The 25,676-nt window shown below is 41.1% G+C and overlaps 1 protein-coding gene across 1 annotated transcript in view; it reads left to right on the top strand.

Moving 5' to 3' along the window:
* Gabrg3 (gamma-aminobutyric acid type A receptor subunit gamma3) overlaps positions 1-25,676 on the top strand; it is a 602,977-nt gene that overhangs the window by 46,682 nt on the left and 530,619 nt on the right. Inside the window, exon 3 of the mRNA XM_028894674.2 lies at positions 4,001-4,068. Coding sequence (XP_028750507.1) covers positions 4,001-4,068 — 68 coding nt within the window. The remainder of the gene's footprint in view (positions 1-4,000; positions 4,069-25,676) is intronic.

The following is a 25,676-nucleotide window of genomic DNA, read 5'->3' as shown; positions in this document are numbered from 1 at the left end:
AACATTTAAATGCAATCTACCTTCTGTCCCCACTGGTTACATCTGTAGATTTAGACAGCTGTGGCTTGATTGGTAATACAGGGGAAAACATATCACTATTACTCTTGCAGAATAAACAACTATTGATGTAATGTTTACATAATATTCAGCATGTTATCTGGAGGTTATTGAAAATGTTGTGTATAGATTGTATGGAAGTATCACACAATTTTATGTAAGGGATTTGAGCATGCAAGGATTTTACCTCTGTGAGAATCCTGGAACCAGGGGATCTCAAGGAATTGATAAAATACTAACCTGAGAAGTAAGGATCTAGTGATGGATTAAAGAAGAGTGTCTTCTCTCTTTCTCTTTCTCTGTCTCTCTGTGTGTGTGTGTCTGTCTCTCTCTCTCTGCTTGTCTCTCTGTCTCTCTTTCTCTGTCTCTGTTTGTCTCTCTCATTAAGGTTGGCATTTTAGACATTTCCTAAGACGTATGCTTGTGCTTCTTAGTCTGAACAGAGCACATGACATATAACTTGTTGGAAATAAAAATGTATTTTTTCCTTACAAAAGGGACTGAAGATTGTTTAATACAAATTTTGAACTCTAGAAAACATAATTTTTAATATCAAGTCTCAGAGACACTGAGGCCATGAACTGCCCTTTTTTTCTTTTCAGTTTTTACCATGACAGGTGATGGTAATAGCCAGGACAGAGTACTGCATCTCTAGACTTTGGAGCCTAAGCTACCTGCTTCTAGATCCATCATCAGACCACCCATTCAGAGCCTACATTGCCTCCAGCAAGGCCTGAGAGGTGCCCCTTTCATGAGCACCACGTTTTGCCTCTGTACTGACAGTTCAAATAGTAACCCAGCATTCTTTCCTCAGTTGCTAGATTTAGGGTGAGAAATAACACAGTGTAGTAAAGGAAAGAAAAACAAACCATTCTTACATATGCTGTGGTTTTGTGACTGAGGTGAGGAGAAGGTGTGGGCTACACTGCCCCCTTAGGGTCCCAGCAACCTCTGAAGGGAGGACTGTGGCTGAGGTTTCTCAAGGCTTGCCCATTGTTCCTTGGCCAAGCTCTCATTCACTACACAATCCTCTCAGACATAGTAACTCTAAATTTTTAGTAAATAAACCCAGAAGGCAAAAAGAGCTCTAAAGAATGGCAAATGAATATATTTTTCAGCCAATAAATAGGGCCCAGTTCTAGTGCCCTCCCCACCACTTTTTTTTTTTTATAATCTTTACAATAGAATTTGTCCCCTCTCACCTTGAAAACTGGTTTCTGTTGTTGCTATTGTTGGATTTACTACCTTTGTGAAGGATATCATCCTTTCAGTTACCTAAGTCTTTCCAGATCATTATTATGCTTTATATGTGTGTATTTATTTATACATAATTTATGATAAATATCATAAAACTTTCCATCTTATTTATTTTATTGTACTGTAAATCGATGGCATTACATTGTGTCACAACCATTCACCTCCTTCCTGTCTTCCAAAACCGAAGCTATACATTTATTCAGTGTACTGCCTTCATCATTCATCCATGGTGTACCATGTGCTAAAATTTCATACCTCTTAAAGATGAAATAAAATCCCATCATATTCCCCACTTTGATTATCCATTCATCTTTTGTGATTACTTAAGTTGTTTCTGCTTTTTGCTTATTGTGAATGACCTCAGTATAAATGTAGACATACAAATATCTATTGAGTCCCTCCTTTTACTTCCATTGGTAAAATACCAGGATGTTTGCTTTACCTTGTGGTAATTCTGTTTCCTATTTTGAGGAATCACCATACTATCATCTACAGTGCCTGAGAGATTTTCCTTATTATTAACGGTGCACAGTTCCACGTGAGGGTGGCTGTCTCCCTCTGCTATGCCTTCTGTGCACATGTTTAAATTTGCTGTAGTAACATTGATCTTTTTGCTGTCTGAAAATTTGATATTAAATGTAAGACACTATTACAAATTGAATATCACAATGCTTCCACATCTTTACTTCTAATAGTTTTATAGTTATAAGTATGATTAGTCATTTAACCTATTTTGAGTTTATTTTTGGATATGAGGTATAAGGATCAAAATTCATTCTTTTTATCTTGGATATCCAGTTTTCCTAGCATCATTTGCCAAAAGACTGCCAGTTTCTTTGTTAGAGATGCCTGATGACTTTGGTGAAAGCCTTTTATCAAAACTGTATCTTTAGTGTCTGAATTATCAAGCGTGGCCTGTATGCTTCTTGGGCACAGCTGTTAGATGGCATTCTGAAATGCGCCACTGACATTATCATGACTTTGCTTAGCAACAGCTACTAAAACCAGTGGTTCCTCCAGCATTTATGAGTGTATTTGTGTGCATGTGTGTGTATTCCAAATTTCCCTCTCTTAAAATCTTTGTTACATGATCACACTCAATACATTTCACACCTCCCCCTTTAAGCCATTCAGGCTTTGTGTCTGCAAGCCCTTGTAATGTAATGAAATTAACAAACTCCAGAAACCCAGAGTGTAATCAACACTCCAAAACAACCAGAAAAGTCTTCTGCAAAAAGTCTTAACTGACATCACGTCACACAGCCTTCTGTACAGCATAATCTAAAGTTGTCTTGTGTTGGTAACAGAACACTGAGGAAATCAGTGAGACTGAAGGAAGATGCTATTTGTCATTTTAATCATCAGGAAATCCTAGTTTCAGGCTCAGAGTCTGCTTATCTGAAATTTATGTGTCATGTGTATAGCATGTAGAATTGTGTTGGGGCTTTTGTCCAAAATGCCAACCACTCTTTGGAACTAACACAGATTGGTTGTGTTGACAGATGTTGGGAGTTGGCTCAAATTCATGACTATTGTTTTCATCTCATGAAAGTCTGAAAACCACTACCCTGGATTTAAATCCCTGAATGTGTGAGCTTGGAAGCTCAAAGATACCTCAGTTCCAGAAGCAAAGTGCAGAGTCCATTTGTGAATGAGCAGCTATTCAGCAGAACTGAAGGAGGCTCATTGAAATAATTGCAGAAGCAAACAGTCTTGTTTCCATGGAAACTTCATGTGGACAAGTTCATGCCTCTTGTTTATGTTCCTCCTGGGCATACATATTCTGAAACTGGCTCTCTTCTCTCCTTCAACAATCCCTGAGTAGTGATGAAGGGGTTCTCTCCTGAACAGGGCATTGGCTCCTGAGCTCCAGCTCTGCAGAATCCCTATCTCCGCACTGGTGATGCTTCGATCCTTTGCAGGCAAGGGAAGAGGAAACCTAAATTGGCTAGTTAGCCTGCAGCATGTGCAGCTCCCAGGGGCTGCTCACCCTCACACTTGAACCTGCAGTGTGTGCTGCTCCCAGGAGCTGCTCATCCTCACACTTGAACCTGCAATGTGTCCTGCTCACGGAAGCTGTGCATTTCCACACTTGAAACAGTGATATTTTCATTCACAAAATTTTTGCTGCTTATGACTGTAGCATTTTAACTCTTTGCTAGACATGTGTCTGTCTCTTTAAATAATAATGATGATAATGATATGTCATGTTTTTACTTTTCTTTGGTGTTTGAACTTACTAGAATTTTGCTTTGGAACTATAGTTTCTTTTATTTTTTTTAATCTACTTCTGATATTGCTCATCTTGTGATTCAGCTTTATAGCTACTTCAACATTAAATTACTTATGCAATGATTTATATTTTATCCAATTTCTTTTCCATAAAATCAACTTAAGTGCCATAAAATGAACTTAAGTAGCATAGAATATCTTTATAGTAATCTGTTACTGGCAATTTGCAGTGGGTAACTGTCTTATTTTCCTACAGCCCAATAAATACAAGTCAGAATCTCTCATCCTTTTGGAGTTTAAGAAGTAAGACAAGCTGAGTTGAATTTTAAATGCAAATGAGGTCCCCAAGAGAAATCCACCCACCTAGGCAGCACAGGGCTGTGCTGTTGGTGTCTGAGACCTCCGGTTTCCACTGGGTCATAAATCACTAACATGTATGTATTTTTCTTCACAGTAAAACCAACTGTGATCGATGTGGACATTTATGTTAACAGCATTGGTCCTGTGTCATCCATAAACATGGTAAGCAGCACCTGTGTTTAGCTCGGCGGCTCTTGCACTCCTTCATGCCTACAGTTTTCAGCGGATTTGTGTTGGAGTTTTATCATGTGGGCTTAAAGCCCACTATAACTCCTTAAGTGTTAAGTGATGTGATATTGAAAATGGTCTTTAAGAGTCAAGAGGGACAGCTTGTCATGTCATCAGTGAGGCATTGCTCTGGAGATTAAGACCTATCCCCACTCTCACACGTATTGACAGCGCATGTCTTTGGGATTATTTGGGGTTGTGTTGCCATTGTCTTTATTTGACCTCACCAATATTAGGGATGCATATAAATATTAGGTACCTTTTGGTTTGGATTCTATGAATAAGCCAGCTCCTGGTGATTTATTTATCTGCTTCAGGGGGAATATAAGAGCAAATACATTTTTTTCCTGAATATATGGGTTTCCATAGGCTTGTAAGGAAGTTGGGCACAGGACTGTCTCCTGTGAAAGAAGTCATGCATGATGGAAAGTACATAGCTGCTAAGCAAGTGATTGTGTGTTAGAATGTGGTACACAGGCCTCCTGACATGTCTGCCCGCTATGGTGTGCCTCCTGACTAGATGCATGTAAGATTTCCAGAGCAGGTCATTGGATGTTGCCAACAATGTCCCATACAGGGCTTCTTTGTGCCTGCTGCCTCTGAATCTGGGAGATGTCTAAGAGAACGGACAGGGAATTGCCAATACACCAGCACATGCCTTCTCATTGCAGTGTGTTGTGCATGGGATTAACTCCTTCAAACCAATAGCAGGAATGTCTCTTTTAATTGCCAGATATTATAATTGCTCTTTTTGACAGAAGGGTTCTATGTCATGGTAAAATTGTGTGATAGGTGATTCTCTTTTCAAAAATTGAAACATCTCGAAGGTGTGGCTAATGGCAGAATGGTAGCATGTATGAGGTTAGATGTACAATCTGTAGCACAAAAAAACAAAACTTCCAAACAGAAAATTAATATCAATGTCATCCATACATATGAACAAAAAGGTGAAATGAATAAAAGAGACTTGCTTCACACAACCCATGTGAGTGGGTGTGTATTAAACGGAATTTGTATTAAAATCAATTAGTAATGTAATAGTCCCTTACCTGGGAAGTAATAAACTGAGCTGACTGTGCTGAGAAAGTACTCATTTTTAATGCATTTGTTTCTTACCTTGGGTTGGGCTTGGTTGCCTTTCATCCACACATCTTCTGCTTGCCTCTGTGTCTCATTCTAGTTTATCTCTAACACTGAAAGTTCCTCTGTAGACACAATCCCACAACACTTTAGTGAGAGTGATGCATTGGTGTTCCTAGAGGTTTGCCCAGCTCCTGTAGCTTGGAGATGTACTTTGTGCTCAGAACTACACTCTGGTTGGGCATTTTAGTGTGGAAATCAAATGTGCCAGAGGAGGATGCTAAGTGACATCACCCACAGATGGCAGGGACTTGGCTGAACGTCAAACTCGTCCAGGACAGGTTAGCAGGTTGGTATGGTTGGAACAACATTTTCCAATGAAGTCAGCCTGATCTTTTGCCAATGGGGACAGCCTTACCAGGTCCCTCATGTGACACTAATGGAGATAAGTGGAATGTTGGCTAAGAAGCATTCCTGGACCTAAGGGACCAAGGCCTGAAGAGAGATGGAAGAGATTTGAGCTATATCCTAGATTTGAAAAAGTATGGAAACCTTCTCGGAATGTGCACCAGGAATTAGTACAGACCTCATAAGATCTCTTGATAATTCTGTCTTCTTCCTTTTAAGATTTTTTTCTTGAGACAGTGTGTCATGTATCCTAGGCTGGTCTCAGATTTGCTGTGTAACCAAGATCACCTTGAACTTCTGATCTGAGTGCTGGGATTATAGGCATGTGCCATGTAGGCATTCCTCGCTTATGCAGTGCTGTAGACCAAACTCAAGGCTTCATGCAAGCTAAGTAAGTGCTTTACCAACTGAAATACATCTCCACTCTCCATGTTAGGATTTCAGTCTTGAATTCTGGCCCTTCTACCAAACAGTAAAGAATGATTTTAATCAGGGATGCTAGATGGCTCAACAGGGAAAATCATTTGTTGCCAAGTCTAAAGACCTGAGTTCAATTCCTGGAACTCACAGGTGGAAGGAGAGAACCGACCCCCACAAGTTGTCTCCTCATTTCTATACATGTACCATACCATGCCTGCTTGTGTATACATGCATGCATATACACAAATACAGACACACAAATAAATAAATGTAATTTTATAAATTTTAAAAAGAGATCCTACTTAAATTGACCCAAGGTGTTCTGAGCCTCAGAGGAAGACGCCTATGTTGTTCCTATGCTTCTTAGATTTCCTATTGGCTACCCCTTATTCTGACAAATGGAAAGTCCTATCTAATAGTCTCCTGGTCCCTAAGGGACTAAGCACGAGAAACTGCAGCACATCCATGTCAGTCTGCCAACTGGATGAAACTCCACCTTTGTTTCACTGCAGAGCTGCTAGTTCTGAAATTCAAATCTCAGTGTTTACAAAGTCAATAAAGGTTCCGTGAGCATGGAAGCAATAACCATCATTATCTCTCTTAATTTGTTGATTGCTAAGTGGCTATTTGGGGGAAATCCTATAACCTTATCAAACTTTAACATTGTGGATGAAGCTAAATGAAAAACTTACATCCTGAGACCCTGAATATACTTCCAAATGACGCTTTTCTCATAAAACTGTCTTTAATTCAGTTGCCTTCAATTCTGTCATCTACCTTTTATTGCTGACTCAACCCTCATTACCCACTTACATTCAGTTTCCTACTCAATACTTTTCATTTTTTGCAAGGTCCGCATTTTACGTTTAAGTATCTTATTTTCTGAAACTGTGGTGTGGCTCCACAGCTATATGAATTGAGCCTTTTACCATTCTGACTCTCCAGCAGCAAAAGGACCTTTGAGAAGCATCTTTGAGTTTGCCTTGGGAGGTCATGGGGGCCTCCCAAGGGTCAGACATGCTCTTATTCCCAAGCTGCAGGGAGGGTCTAACTTCACTCTAGCACCAAATACACTTAGCCTTTGCCTCCCTCAGAGCAGGACTTTCTCTGTGTGTATGTGCATGCATGTGTATACAAGCATGCATGCTTTGGTGCATGTTTAGAAATGAGGAGACAACTTGTGAGGCCCAGCTCTCTCCTTCCAACTGTGAGTTCCAGTAATAAAAGGTGGATGACAGAAATGAAAGCAGCTCAATTAAAGACTCTATTGTGGGGAATGCATCATTGCGAAGTATATTCAAGGTTTCAGGATGTAAGTTTTTCATTTAGCTTCAGCCACAATGTTAAAGTTTGATGAGGTTATAGGACTTTTCCCAAATAGCCACTTAGCAATCAATGAATTAGGAAAGACAATGATGGTTATTGCTTCCATCCTCACAGGACCTTTATTGACTTTGTGAATACTGAGATTTGAATCTCAGAACTTTCAGCTAGGCATTGAAACAAAGGTGGAGTTTTGTCCATCTGGCAGACTGACATCCATTGACGTACTGCAGTTGTTTGCGTTTAGTCCCTTTTGGACCAGGAGGATGTTATTTTAGCAGAGTTATCATAACATCCTCTGGGTTAGCCACTGCAGTGTACTCAATGTGTGCAGCACCTGGTAGACAAGGATTGTTCAGGACCAAGAAAGCCGTAGTCAGAGGCACATGTAAGTTCATTTTTGAGAATTTCCACTTTTAAGTAGCCTTTTCAGAAAATTTGGTCTCCAGGGTGTTATACTGGTGAATTGCCCACTGTTCTTAATTGTGTTGAGTTAAATGAAGTTCATTGATGTCTCATGGGGAGCATTCTAAGTATGATCAGCTTGGTGGTCATCCCAGGACATCCTCAAGGCCATGGAGTGAAGCGCAGCTGTGTGTACTACAGAAATACCACTTCAGCTACACACTGAGATGATGAGGGTTCAGCATGTTCCAGTGTTAGAATTACTTTTCCTTTCTAAAAACTGAAAAATTTGATTTTTGTTTCCTGTAAGTTTTGTTTCCTCTGGACAGAAAGTACAGAGGTCCTTGATAGCGCACAGCTGACACGGGGGCTCTTTCCTTGCGTCCTGAGCTTCGTGGGACAAGTATATGTCATTCAGAATCATATCTTTACTTAGTACCTAGTATGTCCTGCCTGTTCCTCCTCTCTCCACTAAGATGGCCTTCTAAGAGCTCTGCATGCTCAGTTTTCCTAGATGCTGCAGGGCTGCAGCCATGGTCCATGTGGCTCCACACTGATTCCTTCTTCTTTGTAAGTTCTGCCATCAGCTTACCTGTGGAAGCCCAATCACTCATCACCATGTAAGATTAAGGAATAGCAGGTAGCTGGGAAGGCACAGAGACAGGCTAGACATCACCAGAATATACGTGGTGATGATTCATAACCTAAGTATTCAGAACTGGTATCATGCTGCACAGCCCTAAGAGTGATGGGAGAAAAGTGAGACTCACCAACCCCACACTTGTCCCTCTAGAGTGGATGTTTTGAGAGGGAACATCAGAGCGCTGTATCTACTCCAAAGAGGTGACTAACCCTCTAACATGGTCTCTTTCTTTCTAGAGCTTTCCTGAAGGTATCCAGTTTCAGGGCCGAAAGAAGTGAAGACCATAGCAACATAAAGCTAGTCTTGCTTGATTTTCTTCATGTTACTTTTTTCACCCAACGTTTATCACACTTTTGAATTTATAGTTTGATACCCTACATTCATACTTGAAAAACTTGCTTTTTCCCCTTTTTATTGACTTAATTTTTACATGTATATGGGCTACAGTGCAATGTTTAGGTTCAAGTAAACACCATGTGATGATGATGACATAAGGTCAAGTAAAGCATCCAAGACCGTGAGTATTTATTTCTTTGTGGAAAGAACATTGGTTACAGTCAGGATATGGAGTCAATCTGTCAATCACTAATGAACAGACTATAGAGCACATGAACAACAGGGTAGTATTGTGCCAATCTAGACAACCATAGAAACATGGGTAGACCTGGAAGATGTTATATTAAGCCAAGCAAGAAAAACAAATACCTATGATCCCACTTGTATATAGGTATCAAATGTTATTTCTTAAAAAGGTAGAAAAGTCATTGCCAGAGTTCAGGTAGTAGACAATGGAAAGGGAAGAAGAGAAGTTTCCCAATGGTACAATGACCACAGTTAGATAAGATGAAAAAATTCTGATGTTCAGAGTTCACAGCAAAGCATGGGAGTGTAAAGCATCTCAAGAGCCAGAAAGAGCTTCAGATGTTCTCAATGTTATCTCTTACATTGCTCCAGTATTGTTTTCATTCCTATGTTCTGTGACTCTTGTCACCAGAAACCTCCCATATCTCCTTTGTTCCTCCTGTCTTTGCTCTTTCTTCCTCCCTTGGTGCCCTACATTGTACTTGGTGCAAAGCTTCCTGACTCACTTTTAAATTTCCAGGTCGTTCTTCATCTGCTTCAGTTTTAAAGTTTAGTATTTTTTTGGTTGTAAAATTGTGGTTTGATTCTAAGAGATTCCAGTTTGGGGATTCTCCATCTTGCAGTCTGTTTTCTTGAGTACATTGATCATTAAACACAGGTCTAATAACCACCATATCTGGCCACTTGTGTTTCTGTTGCACTGTGTTGTTTGATTTTACTTCACAACAGACCAGCAATGTTGATTGTGCACAACCATCAGTGAAGTTCTGAAGTTGTATTTTCACATCTCTGTGCCGGTCTGAGCCATTGTAGGCTGGCCTGTTGTCTTGCTGAGGCTCATCTGGGCACTGGTCTCCCTGTTTCTTAGGTGCAATTCCCTAGAGGTGTCAACTGAGAGCCTTGCTTCTTATACTCATTTTCATGATTGTCTCTGCTCAGAGCAGCTAAGTCAGCAAATGTGTTGAAAGGAAACTATTACTTGTTGGCTCATTTCTGTCATTGCTTACTTTTTTCAGCACTTGGAATTAAATTCAGGACTCCACACACAATAAGCCACACTCACAGCCTTTAAGAATTTTAATTTTGAGATAGAGTCTCATTTAAAGTTACCCAAGCTGGCCTGAAGCTCACTCCATAGCCCACTTTGACCTTGATTTTGCAATCCTCTTGCCTCAGCCTTCTACATAGCCGGGTTCATAGACCTGGGCCCCCAGGATCTGCTTGGTCATTTGCTTTCTGAGAACTTGAAGCAACTCTTTTTTGGACTTCTGGGTGGCCCCAAACTCTGTCTCAAATCCCCCTGACTTCTTCATCCTGGCCGCTGTTCCTTATGTAGCACTCTAGCTTGAGACAAAATCTGTGGAAAGCATCACAAGAGAAATATGGGTTTTTTCTGTATGTCTACCCTCTGTCTTTTTTGGTTTTTCTAAACTTTAAATTGATATTTTACCCAAGGTTTCTCTTTGTCCTTGGTGGAATTGTTGGTCTATTAAAATGTATGCCATCAAAGCTACTTAACTTGGTGTGAAAAAAGTGTAAAGCTATTTTATTTTTTATTAATGTGTGCTGATTTTTCTTGTTAATCAGGTGTGATACTTGAACACATGTTTATATCATAAACTGATTATAGGCAACCTCCTTTTATCTGCCATTTCACTTCTTCTCAACCTCTTGTGACAAGTACTCTTTATTCTTCAGAGAACTAGAATAAACAACCTCAAAATTCATATGGGAGCACAACAGCCAAACAGCCAATGCCTTCATAACCAAGTGGGCAGATTTGGAAACATCATAATACCTGACTTTAAGACACATCCCAGAGCTGTGATATCCAAAGCAGCATGAAGTTGGCATACAAATAATTAGAGCATTGAAACAAAGTAGTGATTCCAGAAATTAACCCTGGTGACTACAGCCAACTGATTCTCAACAAAAGCACCAAAGCACATTGAAGAAATTACAGCTTCATTGACAAATGGCTTGAGAATTGAAGCTCTTATGGAACAAGTCTTAATTCTAAAGAAGCAGACAAGTAACTTGGGCTACAGCTAAGTTCAAAGAAGTCTTACTCAAGACATTGTTTTCTTGACTTAAGAGTCTTTTGGACTGCTCTTGGGATATTGAAGAAGGGAATGTTTTCTGGGACCTAATGCTTTTGGTCTTCTCTACAAGAAAGTAAAGCTTGAAGGGAAGTAAATGAAGTTAATTTTGTGTATCTTCTAGAAATTTCTGCTTTAGGGAAGTTCAGCTCTCATTCATCATCAGTTACCCAAGAAGATAGTCATATAGATGATTTCAATATTCTTTTAAGAAATGAAAAATAGATTCTGAGCCCATCCTGCTGGTACATGCCTTTAATCCCAGAACTTGGGAGGCAGAGTCAGGCTGATTTCTATGAGTTTAAGGCTAGCATGGTCTACACAGTGTGTTCCAGGACAGTGAGAGCTACTCTCTGTGTGAACCCCAGACCCTCACCCTCAAGGTGAACTGCATCGTGTTCAACAGGATCATAGAAGCAAACACTACCAAATTAAGGAAGCTCATAGCAATACACAAAACATTTAGAGCAGTAAATAGACAAGACCAGAAAATAAATTCCTCATGGCATAGTATAATTTAAACACTAAATATACTGAACAAAGAGAGAGCCGCATTGAAAACTGCAAGAGAAAAGTTACAAGTCACATATTAAAAAATCCCGTCAAAAGATAAACAAACAGACTTTTCAGTGGAAACTTTAAAAAGCTAGAGGGCTTGGAGCTTACTAAAGCCTGCAGATGCCAATCCAGACTACTTTTCCCAGCAAAACCATCTGCCATACTTGAAAGAGAAAGAACAATTTCCATGATATAAACAGACTAAAAGAATTTATGTCCACTAAATCAGCACTACAGAGAGTACGGGAAGCAATAATTTGGATTGAAGAGAGGAAGAAGCATACTCAAGAGGCTACAGAAAGAAAACAAATAAAGCTATAATTACTGGAACACAAAATAGAACTAAGAACACAAACAGAAAGAGAGAGAAAGAGAGAGAGAGAGAGAGAGAGAGAGAGAGAGAGAGAGAGAGAGAGAGAGACAACAATCAACATGCACCTTTCAGTAACAGCAAAATATTGGTGGCTTCAACTCCTCAATCAAAATATATATATAAATACTGGTTATCACAGCAAGCCCCTGTTGCTGAAGATGCCGTTTGCTTATGCCATTGAACATGGAAAAAGAGAGTTGGTGCCTAAGTAGAAACTCCTCCCCTAATAACTAACATTTGTGGTACTGGAAGATTCTTTACATGTTACCTGAGGAGAAAATCATCAGTATAACTCAGTTATGAACCCAGTGATCTGCCTGCAATTATATACATGAACAATATGTTATAGGAATAACGAAGCACCTTGTGATTGACTTTAAGGCCCACTACATGAGATGGAACTCATACCTGACACTGCTAAAGTGGCCAAGAACCTAAGACTAGATAGATCATGGTCACTAAGGGAAAACCTACTACTATTATTATGCTAAAGAAATATATATATAAAATGACTCATAAGGGCATATTCCTATACACATACATACCACTGCATCACTCAGCTCTTGTCAGAGAAGCTTCTTTTCCAGTAGAAGGTAATTAGCACAAAGACTCACAGCTGGGCAGTGTGCAGAGTGAGAGTCTACAGCTCTTAGTCCTAAATGAATCATTTTTATCAAACCCCTCCTTTCAAGGCTCAAGGATCTATGTGGAAGAGGAGGCAGAATCTAAGAGCCAGAGTAGAGGGATAAATCCAAGAATACTGTCTTCCAGACACAACAAGGCTTATATATATGTGAACTCACAGAGATGGTGACAGTACACTCCAGACCAGTACAAGTTCAAGCCAGAGAAAATCCCAGGACAGACAGAGGAGTACTTTTAAACTCCTGTTCTGGAGTCAGAGTTATTCTAATACCAAAACAAACTCTTGTTGATCACAGATGCCAAAGTTCTCAGTAAATTACCTTTATGTTGAGTATAGGCATATATCAAAAAGACCCTCTACTATGATCAAATTAGCTTTATCCTGGAGAGACAGGGAAGATTCTGCATATGTAATTTAATAAATGTAATAAATCATATAAATGGAGTTAAAGACAAAAATCACATCATCTATTCAATAGATACAGAAAAGGGTTTGACAAAATCCAACATGCCTTCATGATAAAAGTCTTAGGAAGAATTGAGATGGAGAAGACATACCTCAACACAGTAAAGTTTTTATATACACACACACACACACACACACACACACACACACACACACACAAGCTCTCTAACAACATTATCCTAGATAGGGAAAAAGGAAATGAAAGCAATCCCATGGATTGTCTATTATCCCTGATCCTTTTCAATATAATGTTTAAAGTAATAGCTAGAGAAATAAGGTAAGAGAAGAAAATTAAAGGGATACAAATAAGAAAAGAAGTCAAACTATTCCTATTTGCAAAATGGCATGATATTATCCATAAAGGAACCAAAAAATCCACAGAAAACTTCTAGAAATTATCAACACTTTCAAAAAGTGACAGGATACACAATCAATTGACAAAAACCAGTAACTTTTCTATATATCAATAACTAATGTGATGACTGTGGGAACACTCACATTTACAATAGCCTCAAAATAAAATATCTAGAAATTAACCTTACCAATGAGATGAAATGCCACTACATTAGAAACTTTAAATCTCTGAAGAAAATCATTGAGGAAGACACAAGAAGATGCTAAAACCTCCTATGCTGATGGGTTGGTATAATTAATATTATGAAAATGACCATTCTATCAAAACCAATTTATAACTCATTGCAATTCCAATCAACACCCTGTGAGATTGTACAGAGGAATATGGATCCACAAAAGATACTAGATAGGCAAAACCATCCTGAACAAAATAAACAATGCTGGAGGGATTGCCATACCATACTTCAAGCTATATTGTAGAGTTGTAGTAATAAAAAACGCATGGTCCTGGCACAAAAACAGATGTGTCAATCAATGGATCAAAATAGAAGACCCAAATGAATGCACATAATTACAGCCATCTGGTATTTGATAAAGATTCCAAAATTATACACTATGGAAAAGACAGCATCTTCAACAAATGGTGCTGGAGAAATGATTTACATGCAGAGTAATGAAAGTAGACCCATATATATCACCCTCCTCACCCACACACAAATGAGCTACAAGTGGACTGAGTGCGTTCACATGAACCTGGAAATCTGGAAAATGCTAAAAGAAAAGACAGACGGTTAATACCCTACAAGATATAAGTTAGTAAAGGACTTTAAGAATAGGACTCCATTTTGCCCACAATTTTTGCCCACAAGGTCAAAAATTGGCAAATGGTATCTCATAAAGCTAAAAAAAGTACTCTACTACAATAAAAATAATAAACTGAGAGAAGTGGAAGCTTATAGACTGGGAAGGAACCTTTGACATCTGTTCATCTGATAGAAAATTAATAGTCTGAATATACAAAGAACAAAACATACATAAAAAAAATCAAGAAAACAAGTGATCCACCTTGAAAAAATGGACCCAAATAGAAGAAGAAATATAAACAGATAAAAAGCCGGGTGGTTTCCTCAGTCATTGGATGAGGTTTCTAGCATGACAGTTAGGGTGTTTGGCCATCCTATCACCAGAGTAGGTCAGTTTGGGCTTTCTCTCGACCATTGCCAGTAGTCTATTGTGGAGGTATCTTTGTGGATTGCTTATACAGGAACACTTGGCTCAGTCTGGGAGGAGGGGACTGGACCTGCCTGGAAGGAATCTACCAGGTTGAACTCAATCCCCAAGGGAGTCTTTGCCCTGCAGGAGATGGGAAATGGGGGGTGATCTTGGGGGAAGGCAGGGAGGGGGAGAGAACAAGGGAATCCGTGGCTGATATGTAAAGTTAAATTAAATTATAAAATTAAAAAAAAAAGCCAGGTAGTGGTGGCACATGCCTTTAATCCCAGCACTCGGGAGGCAGAGCCAGGTGGATCTCTGTGAGTTCGAGGCCAGCCTGGGTTACCAAGTGAGTACCAGGAAAGGTGCAAAGCTACACAGAGAAACCCTGTCTCAAAAAACAAAAAACAAACAAACAAAAAAACAGATAAAAAAGCATCTCAGAAGTCATCATCTTCAGTCATCATGAAAACACCAATTAAAGCTACTCTGAGATTTCATATTACCCAAGTCAGAATGGCTAAGGTCAAGAAAACAACTGACAACAAATGCTGATGAGGATGTAGAGAAAGGGAAGCTCTTATTTGTAGGCTAAATTTTTTGTCCCAGCCAGCTCCCAAATAACCATACTGAGACTTATGATTAATTAGCTGATAGCTTAGGCTTGTTACTAACTAGCTTGTACACCTCAAATTAACTCATCTTTCTTATCTAATTTCTACCACGTGTCAGTAACTTTCTTCAGCACAGCATTTTCATCTTGTCTCTCTCCACATCTCCTGGTGACTTTCAGTCTGTCTCTTCTGCCTAACCTCTTCCTGCCTGGCTACTGACCAGTGAGCTCTTTAATATACCGATGAGAGCAACACAATCTTCACAGTATACAAAAGGATTAATCCACAACACTTATTCACTGTTGGTAGGAATACAAACTAGTACACCCACTTTGGAAATCAGTGTGGAGAGTTCTCAGAAGGCTAAAAAGAGATTTACCATATGACCCAGCTGTTTCTGTCCTTGGCATATGCCCAAGGGTGTGCCCAAGGGTCCCCATGTACTAGCAGAGAGACATTTGCTCAACTATGTTAATTGTAGCTCTCTTCACAATAGCTAGCAAGTGGAAACAATGTAGATGTCCTTCAACTGATGAATGGATATGAAAATGTGGTACAAATTCACAATGCAATTTTATTTAGGTGTGAATAAAAATAAAATGAAATTTTCAAGTAAATGGGTGGAACTGAACAATATTATACCTACTGTGGTAACCTAGACCCAAATAGAAAAGTGCCTGAAGTAACCATAGAAGCCAGTAAAATCAAAAGGGACCATGGAATGATTGGGGAGGAGAAAAAGTTATAAAGAAGAGACTGGCCGGGCACAGATACTGTGAAGGGGGAAATGAGAGCACCCAGAGGGGGTGCTTTTCTTGGCAAGTGGGAGAGAGCACAGTACAGACAGGGAGGAAGCAGTGTTATATAACACTAAAGGGTTTGAAAATGTCATAGACAATGTCTCATTTTATAAGTCTATTTAAAAAATAAACATTTTCAAGGCTATTCCCCACTTTCTCTTCTATCAGATTCAGTGTAACTGGATTTATGTTGAGGTCTTTGATCCACTTAGATTTGATTTTTGTGCAGGGTGATAGATATGGATCTGTTTGCATTCTTCTACATGCTGATATCCAGCACCAGTTGTTGAAGATGCTTTCTATTTTCTATTGTTGAATTTTGGCTTCTTTGTTGAAATGTCAGGTGTCCATAGGTGTGTGGATTTATTTCTGGGTCTTCAATTCCATTGATCCATTTGTCTGTCTTTATACCAATACCTTTTTTTTTTTTTTGGTTTTTTCGAGACAGGGTTTCTCTGTGTAGCTTTGCGCCTTTCCTGGGACTCACTTGGTAGCCCAAGATGGCCTCGAACTCACAGAGGTCCACCTGGCTCTGCCTCCCGAGTGCTGGGATTAAAGGCGTGCACCACCACCGCCCGGCTACCAATACCTTTTTTTATTATTACTATAAATCTGTAGTACAGCTTGAAGTCAGAGATTCATGATACTTTAAGAAGCTCTCTTATTGTACAGAACTGTTTTAGCTATCCTGGGTTCTTGTTTTTCCATATGAAGTTGATTATTATTCTTTTTTTTTTTTTTTTCCAAGACAGGGTTTCTCTGTGTAGTTTTGGTGCCTGTCCTTGATCTTGTGATGTAGACCAGGCTGGCCTCAAATTCATAGAGATCTGCCTGGCTCTACCTCCCGAGTGCTGGGATTAAAGGCATGTGCCACTGCCACCTGGCAATTATTGTTCTTTTAACCTCTGTAAAGATTTCTGATGGAATTTTGATGGGAATTGCATTGAATCTGTAGATTGCTTTTGGTAAGGTGGCCATTTTTACTATGTTAATCCTACCAATCCATGAACATAGGAGATCTTTCCATCTTCTGATATCTTCTCCAAATTCTTTTTTCAAAGACATGAAGTTCTTGTCACATAGATCTTTCACATGCTTTGTTAGAGTCACCCCAAGATACTTTATACTATTTGTAGCTATTGTGAAGGGTGTAATTTCCCTGATGTCTTTCTCAGTCCATTTGTGTTTGTATATAGGAGGGTACTGATTTTCTTTGGGTTAATTTTCTATCCAGCCACTTTAGCTGAAAGTGTTCATCAGCTGTGGGAGTTCCTTGTTAGAATTTTTGAGGTCGCTTATATATATTATCATATCAGAACAATGCAGTTTTAACTTGTGTCTATTGTTCTCTACTTTTTATTGTTTCTGAACTTTTCATTACAATGTAAAATATCATTAAAATCCCTAGTAAGATGAGCAGCCACATTTGTTGGAGTGAAGGGGAATGAACTTGCAGTGGTAGGAAAAGTTGAAATGTCTGTAGTAATAAGACGGCTGACCTTGCTAGCAGGCTTTCGGTGCAAAGTCTTCTACAAATGTGTGCGTAGCTCAAATTCTTGAGTTCCCTTTGGTCTTCAATGTTTCTGCTTCCGTGGAACATTGCACAGTTGATCCCCTTACCTCTTTAGACACCAGCTCTATGATGTGTCTCTGACAAGAGTATCTCTGTGTGTTATTTTAAATCATTTTTTGGACAGGAAGATTTGTGTGGATGAAATGCTTTACTAAGACCTCTTTAGTATCTCCAGTTTCCCTCAATGAGGTTCCCACAGCCTCGCCTCATACAGGCTCACTTGTATGGAGGCAGGCAACTATATGTGTTTGCCATGACCAGCTGTACCCTTGTGAGATTGGTTCGCACAAGGACAGGAGTACTGTACCGAGTCCCATCCACAGATGAGGTACTGTTCCAAGACAGTGGTAACTGCTCATATAACTCTTTTGGAAAACTCTTTCTAGCAGCACTGGTACAGAAGCTAATGGGGAGTACTAAGGCTGAGTTAAAGAGATGTCCTCAAGACTAGCATTTCAGAGTGAGAATTATGAGTTCTGAATCTGAAGAGTGGCAGCGGACTGCAGAGATGGTATAGCTTTAGGAAATGAAACTTTTAAGACATGATTGAATGAATATAGGCATTAAAAATGTAAGAAGTCAAAGGTGACTCACATCCTGTGAGCATTTATTCATCTACTAAATATTACAGAGCACCCTTGTGTGTCAGATGCTGAGTCAGGTAAGGGGAGACAATGGTAAATGGAAATAACAAGGCTAGAGGACGTGTGAGAGTGATTTCTACAGTCTAAGACACTGAGCAAGCCTGCACAATGGTATTTCAGATTGTGGACACTTCCCTGTGTAAGCACATGTTTGACCACATGATAAAGATTTCCACATATGGGGTTTGGGCTTAGGAGGAGAGTGGGGGAGGGTAGCATATCACATAGGCCTTTGAAGGTCAGAGTAAGGCATCTGTATTCGATTATTTTTGTTCAGGAGGGAACCTAGGGAAGGTATTAGATGTATATAGGTAGTTTGTTTATTGTGGTTTACCTCTAAAAGTCAGGCTGCTCCCTGACTCTGTGAAGGGTGAAAAGCCAGCTTATCCCTAGCTTCAGGGGAAAGCAGTCACAACTATTCGTCTCATCCATGGAGACATCCGTAGTTTGCATTTTCTTTTCCTATCATTTGTTGAAGCCATGCCCCTGAGTATCTCTGGATGTGGCCATATTGGGTATAGGGTTGCTACTGATTAAATTAGTGAATATCTGGTCATACTGGCGGAGAGAGGGCTCTAATCCGATATAACTGGTAGAGAAGTGGGACACAGACACATAAGGAAAGTGCCATGGGAGCTGAAAGGGAGACACTGAGGTGCTCTTTCCACTGTGCTAAGGCATTCCTCAGATCACAGCAAAGTACTGGGAATCCAAGGAGAGGCCTGATCCAAGCTCTTCCTTGGGACTCTCAGAAAAGCAAATGCTGCCCAAACTGGACTTAACTGCTAACTTCCAGACATGAGGGAGGCTTTTGTTGCCTGAGTCTCTGGTTTGTGGTACTTATTGTGGTGGCCATGACATAGATACTGAGTTCACTGTGTGGTTTTCCAGGATGTTTTTTTTTTTTTTTTCTAATGATTGCTGCTTCTCAAGTGGCTGTCTGCAGGTCCAGGAGACCAAATACTCACTGGCTGTCCTGCTCACTTACCAGACCTTAAGGTTTCAGACTTCCTGTTCACAGGTGCAGCCAGGTTGCCTACAGGATCTTTCTTTGCACAGCTCCTTGGCCATGTTGTGAGGTCTCCCAGTCAGTCTCTTTTTCCACAGGATATATGCTGCAGGTATCACAACACTCTGTTCAGGCTGCTGTAACAGGATGCCTTAGATCGGGAAATTTATCCAACAGAAATTTTTGCTTATGTTTCTGGAGTCTGTAGAGTTGAAGTCAGGCTGCCAGTAGGTGCTTCCAGTACAGTCTTGAAGGGCTCTTCTCTTTTTCCAAGATGGCACCTTCTTTGTGTCTTCAAGTGACAGATGGGCAAGACAGGTTCTTCAAACACTGAAAAGGTGAATAGGAAACATCCAAAACCTTATCATCAGCCAGTTCCCCAAAGGTTCTGCTTTCCAATGTAATCACGTTGTTAGTTTCTAACATGAGTTAGGGAAGACAGCAGCATTCACACTGCAGCAAGCTCTGAGTTAGGATGCACCATAGCACTTCATAATCCAGAACACCAGCCATGCCTACCTCAGAGAGGAGCCAAAGGAAGAAGCTGGCACTGTGGCCCGACATTGCCATTGGCTAGACTTGGTATGAGTCTAGAAGTCCCAGTCTGGAAATGAGAGCTGTTTACTTATTCTGAAGCTGCATACAAGAGCAGAGGGTGATGAGCTGAGATGCACACCTGATCAGAGTTGAGGGGCTTACACAGAAAGCAGATGGCTATGGATCCCAGGAAGAGCTTTGAGTGGCTTTTGAGTGGCCTCAGGAACCATATCAAGATAAGGACATTACAATATAACACTTCCAACTTGTTGTGCTGGGGTGACCAAGACACCCCCACGTAGCTGATATGCAGTCTTAAAATCCCCCAGGGCAGGCATTTGCATTTCCTCACCCCCCCACCCCCACCCCCCCAGTCTAGCACAGATCTCTGACTCAGAGCTGACTTCCACTGGATGAGGGGGAGGTATGAATAAAAATACAGGAAGGAAGGAAAAGCAGCTGGTGGAATTGTAGCCACATCAACTCTGGAGGGCAGAGCTGAAGTCACCTTTCACTAACACTTGTTGGTGTCCAACAGTGCCAGGCCCAGAGCACAAAACACTCACCTTGGTTGGTAGAATTGCCCTGCTTCAGACTATTAACTTGACTTTGAGAAGCCTGGAGACAGTGCTGGCCATAGGTCCAGGTTAAACACCTTTAACTAGATGGGTGTGTGTGTGTGTGTGTGTGTGTGTGTGTGTGTGTGTGTGTGTGTAACTGTGTATGTGTGTGAAGTATGTCTGTCAGTGTGTATGTGCATGTGTGTTTGTGTTTATGTATGTGTGTGAGTGTGTGTGTATCTGAGTATCTGTGTGTCTCAGTATCTGTGTGTATGTGTGTGAATGTGTATGTATATATGTATATATGTCCGTGTTTGTGTATTTGTATCTGTGTGTGCTGCACAACTTGGAAGGTGAGATTCAGTAACACATACAATAAAAGAAAATAAGATGGAACACATGCATCTGTTTTTCTTTCATTTTTGACTCAATCAGTTTCAGTTCGAACTAATAGAGCCATTTAAGACTCTAGAAATGATGCCACACTTTGCTTCAAAGGCCTGTGGTTAAATGCGGTTCTCCTTGGAGCTACAGTGCTATGGCCAGCGATTATTGCCTTTAATCGAAATGATCACACATACCATTTCAAATCAGGAACTTTTTGAAGTACCCAGAAGCCACCAACGGTGTTATCTGGAATATAACATTTGCTTGGGGTTTATTAAGACTCAGTCATGGCATTCTGTGCAAATGCCTCCTCGCTCCTCAAGCTCTGGTATTTTTTTGTGGCAGTAGACTTCAAGGTCAGAGGATGCCAGTAGCCTTTCTGGTTGTATTGCAGGTGCCAGGTGGTGAGCCATGGCTGTGTCTGGGCACTCCTGGCATCACTGGAGCTTGCAAAGGATCTGCAGAGTGATCCCGCAGACCAGGAGAAAACATACTATCGACAAAGTTCCCACCTTGGAACAACCAGCAAACCTGTCTCCAATAGGCACCTCAGTGGCAGCATGAGTATTGGAGTGTGGTCATTCGGGAACGTAGAAGTCAGCCTCAGAACATGAAAGGACAAAGAACAAAGGATGATGGGCAGAGAAGCCTAGGCAGAGAACAAGCAGGCACATCAGGGGACTGGTGTCTGGAAGGGATAAGCTTGGGTACAAGACAATGTAATTACTCCAAAGAAAGAGTAGAAATGTGAATTCTCTCCATGTGAACTATAAAGACAGAGGAGGGAGTGAACGAGGGTGGGCCCAGCCTAGGTAAGACATGTCCTAGAAGGGTTGTAGACAAAGCTGGAGCTACCCACTTGGTGTTCATGACAGCTGCTGAGTTGATCCTCCCCACCTCTCTAGGCTTCCCAGATCTTTGCTACCTGTATCCTTCTACTTGCTCTGGGAGAGGAGGTCCTCTTGGCACCTCCATCCCCTCCATCCTTCTTCCTGCTTATTCCTTTGTTTGAGGTTTTTCTTCCTGATGCTTCTGTTACTTTCAATCAACCAAGCTCCAGAAATATGAAGTATGTAAATGATGGATAAGTTTACAATTGTAGACTGTTACTACTAGCACAGTGAACTCTCATGCTGTCCCACTCCATGCCACTCAGGGTGTACAGCATCTAGGGAATTATCAGCATATTCACATCATATATACTACCTGCCTGTCAATATCTCAGTAGCCATGTAGATATGCTGTCAAGGTATTGAGCTTATGTGTTCAGGCCACTTTTATTTTACTCAATTTCCTAAAGCATTAAAAACTATACTGCTGGCAATCCAGGTCTGTAAAGAAGCCAGGAAATGCTTTCCATAAGTGAAAAGGAACAAGTTCTCTGCTTAATAAACAAAGCCAAACATATTTAGAAGTTGCTAAGATCTATAGTAAGAATGTGTATTTCACCTGTGAAAAGGATAAAACATTCACACTCATGCTCATCACACATCAGCTTCTATCACACATCAGCTGCAGACATCATTGCGATAGCACCTCAGTCCTTGGTAAAGATGGAAAAGGTACTGTGCTCTGGGGTTTGTTGCCTGCAATTTCAGGCATCCAGTGCTGCTGTTTGACTTGGCTCCCTTTGATTCCTTGGGGTATTGCTTCAGAGGTTTTGCTTGGTTCATCTCCTTCATGTTTCTGCTCTCCCCTCAGGCTATATGGGAAACCAGGGGAAATAGGATGGATGAATGGAAAGTTACAGAGAGGACAAACTGAGTGTGGTATGTTCTGGTTGAACCAGCCTATTAGGAGTGCTGCTGAAGCTGAGCAGAGTAATCATAGCCCAAAGATGGGGAGGAAGAACATGCATGATCACATCACCCAGGGTGGTCTTGCACCAAGAATCGATAATTCTTGTTAAATCAACTTAGTAGGGTTCCTTGCAAAAATGTTTTTGTTGTTTAAAGGTGCACAGATTGCCAAGGAAAGGCTCAGGTGCTTGACTGACACTTGGCAAAGCAGAGAGTCTTTGTTGTGTTGAGGATATGTGTGGGACTGGACCTGGGGGCCTATCTGTTCCAGAAACATTGGAAGGCTTTCCTGGAATACATGAGAAACATACAAAAGGGCAGAAGGTCTAACAGCCTGCACCACAGCCTTTGCTGTCTGTACCATTAGGGGGCCCTTGATGCCCACATACTGCTCATAGCTTTTACATCAGAAGTCACTCAAGCAGGAAGAAACTAAGTCCAGCATTCTCCACTTCTAGACAAAGAAGGACACCTCAAAGTTGAAGAGGGGTCCTTACAAGGTCATAAACCCCAAGTCTGCTTTCCCCCTAAGTGCAAATGTCCGGTGTTGAGTATCAGCCCTACAGCTGTCAGGGAGACATAGTGGTTTCCTGGGATACCCTTCTGCAGTCTCAGTAGACAAAACTATATTAGTGAATTCTGTTTTAGTATCAGTAGGCTGGAAGAGTTATCCATTCATCCTTGGCAACACCATTGACAGGGACTGGAGGTTTCCAAGTTTCTTAGATTGACTTAGTCAGAAGTGCTGCTCAATTTATCTTCCTAGGAAACTTTCCTAGATTAGGTCTCACTATGAAGCCTACATTGGCCTGCTATGTAGACCAGGATGGCCTCATACAGAGATACACCTGCCTCTGCCTCCCAAATGCTGATTAAAGGTGTGCAACTTCATGTCCAGCCTTTCCTAGGAAACTCTTATGGAGATACCTTGCTCCTTCTTTCAGCTCATGCTTCCTTCACTTTATCCCCTGGGTTGTCTTTCTGTTGGCTTTGTGCTATTTGTTTTGACATGTAGCTGTCTCTGTGCTTGGTGGCATCACAGCCTTCTGTGGCAGGGAATGGTCTGTGAGGATGAGGTGGGGAGTCAGTGCATTGAGAGGCTGGGGTTGCCAGATGGCCTAATCATGACCCAGTGTTCACTGAAGAATACTGAGGTTCCCTCAGGATAGACAAGGACAGACCAACAAGTGCCTTGGAAACATGGGGTACTCCTAGGCTTTGGAAGCATCCATTCACTGGGATGTCTGGAAACTGCAGTGCTGGTGAAATGCTCCTGAGCATGGAACATCTATAGACTCTTGAAAGGCACCCACCAAACCTAAGAATGTATGAAGAAGTCTTATGAAACCCCACTAGTTTTTAAGGTAAGTAAGTAGGTTTTTTGCTTAAAGGAGATTTGAGCAGAAGTACCCCCGTATCAATGAACAGCACTGCCCCTACAAGATGGGACTTATTAAATGAAAATCTCAGTCCCATGCATGGGTTACCTACTTATGAGCTATTGGTCACAGAGGCCCCAGGCACATTCAAAAACATTGCCTTTGGTTACTCACCACAACTAAATGGTAAGTTATTCTTTTGAGTAAATTTCCCTTCTTGATTTTCATAGTCTCGTGGCATATTCGTTTACTAAATTAACTGATTAAAGCAAGATGTCATCCATGCACAAATATTGTATGTAAATTAAGAAAATAGATTCAATGAAAAGGGAACCAAACATGGAATCATCTTGTGGTTTGAGTCATGATTTTTCATGAGTGTGCTGTTGTCTGATATGCTGGCTGTGTGACTCTTCTGGTCTGCAGCTCACATTTTAAAGATTTTATTTTTATTTCTGTGTGTACGTGTGAGAGAGTGTGTGCGAGTGTGCATGCTGGAATGAGTGTCATATGTGTTGGAGGGCTCAGGGTCTAGAAGAGAGCATCAGATCCCCTGGAGACAGAAGTTACAACATCTAATGTGGCTACTGGGATCTGGACGTGGGTCTTCTAGATGAACAAGAAGTGCTCTTGCCTGCTGATCCATCCGTCCAGCCATAAGTTAGAAGCTTCCAAGACAGCAACATGTGAAGTACCATTGGCCTCAGGACTGTAGAGACCTGCTGGGAGAGGCCATTGCTGACATTACAAGGAAGGTGTGCCTCGCTCCCTCAAGTTGTCCAGGGATACTTCTTGAAGGCCATCATCTGATAGGAGGAAGGACAATGTCCTTGAAGATAACCCTGCGCTACAAGCAATTCAGGTCTCCACCTTTGGGTCTTGTATTGTTACTTTTCTTTAAAAGGAAACTGAGGCAGAAAGCTACAACTACCCTTAATTGAATGGGGTATTTTAAAGTTCAGGGAGAGGAGACCTAGCATGCCGTGCCTGGCATGACATCCATGGATCATGAGTCCCCTCTGTGTGCCTGCTCTCCTCATCTTTCACATGGGGTAGAGAATTTCAGTTCAGAACCTGACCTCTCCTGGTTTTCCATCTAAAATCTTAAATGAACCCAAATGTGTAAAACTAGTGAGCCTGAGCCTTAGAGCTTCTCTGATGCAAGCAGCACAGAGTCACGCCTCCTGCTGCCAGCCCGGGGCCCACCCACTCTTAACTGGGAAGCTCAGTCCATAAACTGTCCAGTCCGAATGCCAGTCCTGCTGCCCTCTGACTCTAGACATAACCTCCTCTATTTTTCCTCCGTGTGGCTTCCCAGGCAGTTCCCAAACTGTTGTAGACCCTTTGCTAAAATCCCATGAATGAGCCTTGCTACCTGCTAATATTACTATCTTGTGGCTGCAGCTGGCTCACCTTTCGGGATCCCTCCCTTCCTTCCCTTCTGTCCATCCCGCAGTAGTCTTGGTGTGATGTTCAGGAGCCTTCTGAACCTTGGGACTCCTGGATACTTCTGTGGCACTGCCAACATCCTTCAGTTCTCTCCCGACTTTTACATTCGACTCTACACTCCCTGCCATTGGTGTCAGGCTGTCCACAGTGCACAGCACACTGTCCTTTGGCTGTGTGTCCCTAAGTGCTCTGTTCCTTGCTGGGGTATCTGTTGTGGCACTCC

Source organism: Peromyscus leucopus, chromosome 1 (assembly GCF_004664715.2).
Source record: "Peromyscus leucopus breed LL Stock chromosome 1, UCI_PerLeu_2.1, whole genome shotgun sequence".
Taxonomy (NCBI): Eukaryota; Metazoa; Chordata; class Mammalia; order Rodentia; family Cricetidae; genus Peromyscus; species Peromyscus leucopus.
This window is presented reverse-complemented; position numbering and strand designations above follow the sequence as displayed.